This window comes from Lactuca serriola, chromosome 6 (genome assembly GCF_051521515.1).
Source record: "Lactuca serriola cultivar US96UC23 chromosome 6, Lser_US96UC23_V15, whole genome shotgun sequence".
Lineage (NCBI taxonomy): Eukaryota > Viridiplantae > Streptophyta > Magnoliopsida > Asterales > Asteraceae > Lactuca > Lactuca serriola.
Window position 1 is genome coordinate 165,428,392 of NC_136413.1, and position 1,673 is coordinate 165,430,064.

At 36.6% G+C, this 1,673-nt stretch overlaps 1 protein-coding gene across 1 annotated transcript in view; it reads right to left on the reverse strand.

Moving 5' to 3' along the window:
* Window positions 1-589: 589 nt before the first annotated feature.
* Window positions 590-1,673, reverse strand: part of LOC145057307 (7-deoxyloganetin glucosyltransferase-like) — a 1,844-nt gene continuing 760 nt past the window's right edge. Inside the window, exon 2 of the mRNA XM_079005112.1 lies at window positions 590-1,664. Coding sequence (XP_078861238.1) covers window positions 727-1,664 — 938 coding nt within the window. The 3' untranslated portion in view covers window positions 590-726. The remainder of the gene's footprint in view (window positions 1,665-1,673) is intronic.

Below are 1,673 nucleotides of genomic sequence, written 5' to 3' on the forward strand. Positions count from 1 at the left end.
ATCTTGATGGTGAGATCAAAATGACTAATAATGGTGCTCTAAAGCGAAAAGACGTTCCTTGTAGCTTGACTGCTAGTCATTTAATGAGAAATATAACCACACTTCATATTAACATCTTATTTTAGTTGAAGGATCACTTGTGTTATCATGACATACTTCCTGGGAGAAATCATAAATATACTGCTAAGTAGTGGCAGGAGGGATCGAGAGGTAATATGTGCTGCTCCATAAATTTTCCGGTATATTGTAACTCTGACGTTCAACCCCTAAAATCATTTGCGCTACACCTTTGAATTTTGTTTTATTTTATTTTATTTTGTTTGTTCAACCTGTGCTGCTAAATCAAAATTCGTTGCAAAAGTGGTTCTATGGTCACATTAATGGATTTTTATTCATACGATGATGATACTTAAAAGATCAAACTGTATACATTTCATACCTGCCTCCTCCTATAATATATATATTTTGGAATAATCTTTCCGGTAAGCTTAACCTTAAATGATTTGGAATTATGCGGTCAAACTGTATCGATGTCATGAATGTCCCTACCCTTTTTTCTTTATCTACAAAAAAATGTCACACCAACACAAACAACAATAATTTCGTCATCCAAATTAAGGCAAAATAATGAAATTACATCTACAACATAACATCGATCACTTTTAGTAAACCAATGTTCCTCTGTAGAATATGATAAACACGCATGCATCATAAATAAACAATGAACTATTTTGTCGATGTTTGTAGCAGATGAATTACTTTATCCAAATTAACAATGGATGAACCAAAAGGAGAGGCACATGCTTTTTCAGCTCTATTCTTCAAGTCGATTGCATTCTTCCTCAACTCGGTCCCTCTTTCTCCATTCATCAACTCAATGACAAGATTGGCAACTTCTTCTCTCTTTACATCATTGTCAATCTCCATGGCAACCTCCCACTTGTTGCAACACGACCAGCAATTTGGTTGTTGGTCACCAAAAAATGGCCAAGAAATCATTGGGACTCCACTGGAAATACTTTCAATTGTCGAATTCCATCCACTGTGTGTTAAAAACCCTCCAATCGATGCGTGATTCAGAACTTGTTCTTGTGGGCACCAACTAGCCAACATCCCTCTACTGTTTGTCTCTTCCAAAAACTCTGGTGGAAGCATGGCAGAGTTGTCAACCACAAGGTCTGGACGTATTATCCATAAGAACGAATAATTGCTCTTTGCAAGTCCCCAACAAAACTCGACTAGGTGTTGATGTGTCATCACTGTGATGCTACCGAAATTCACATAAATAACTGACGATGGTGGTTTAGAATCTAGCCATTTCAAACATTCGTGCTCTTCCTTCCAAAGATTTGATTTGAGGGATGATACAGATTCATCAACAAGCTTCTTCTCTAGTAAATTCAAAGGACCAATTTCATAGCATGGTGGAAATATTGAACCAAGCATCTCCAAAAGGTCACTTTCTAGTTCATGAAAGGTGTTGAATATAACAGCAGAAGCTCTTTTTGCTCTCTCAACTTGTAAACACAAAAACTGAATCATGTATTCGTCACCAGGGTTGGAATTTCTGAAGAACGAAATCATGTCTTTTAGACGTATACCAGGCATGGTTGGAACACAATCTATCTTGGTATCTAAATACCCATCTTCTAAAACACCCGATTCTGTATAAA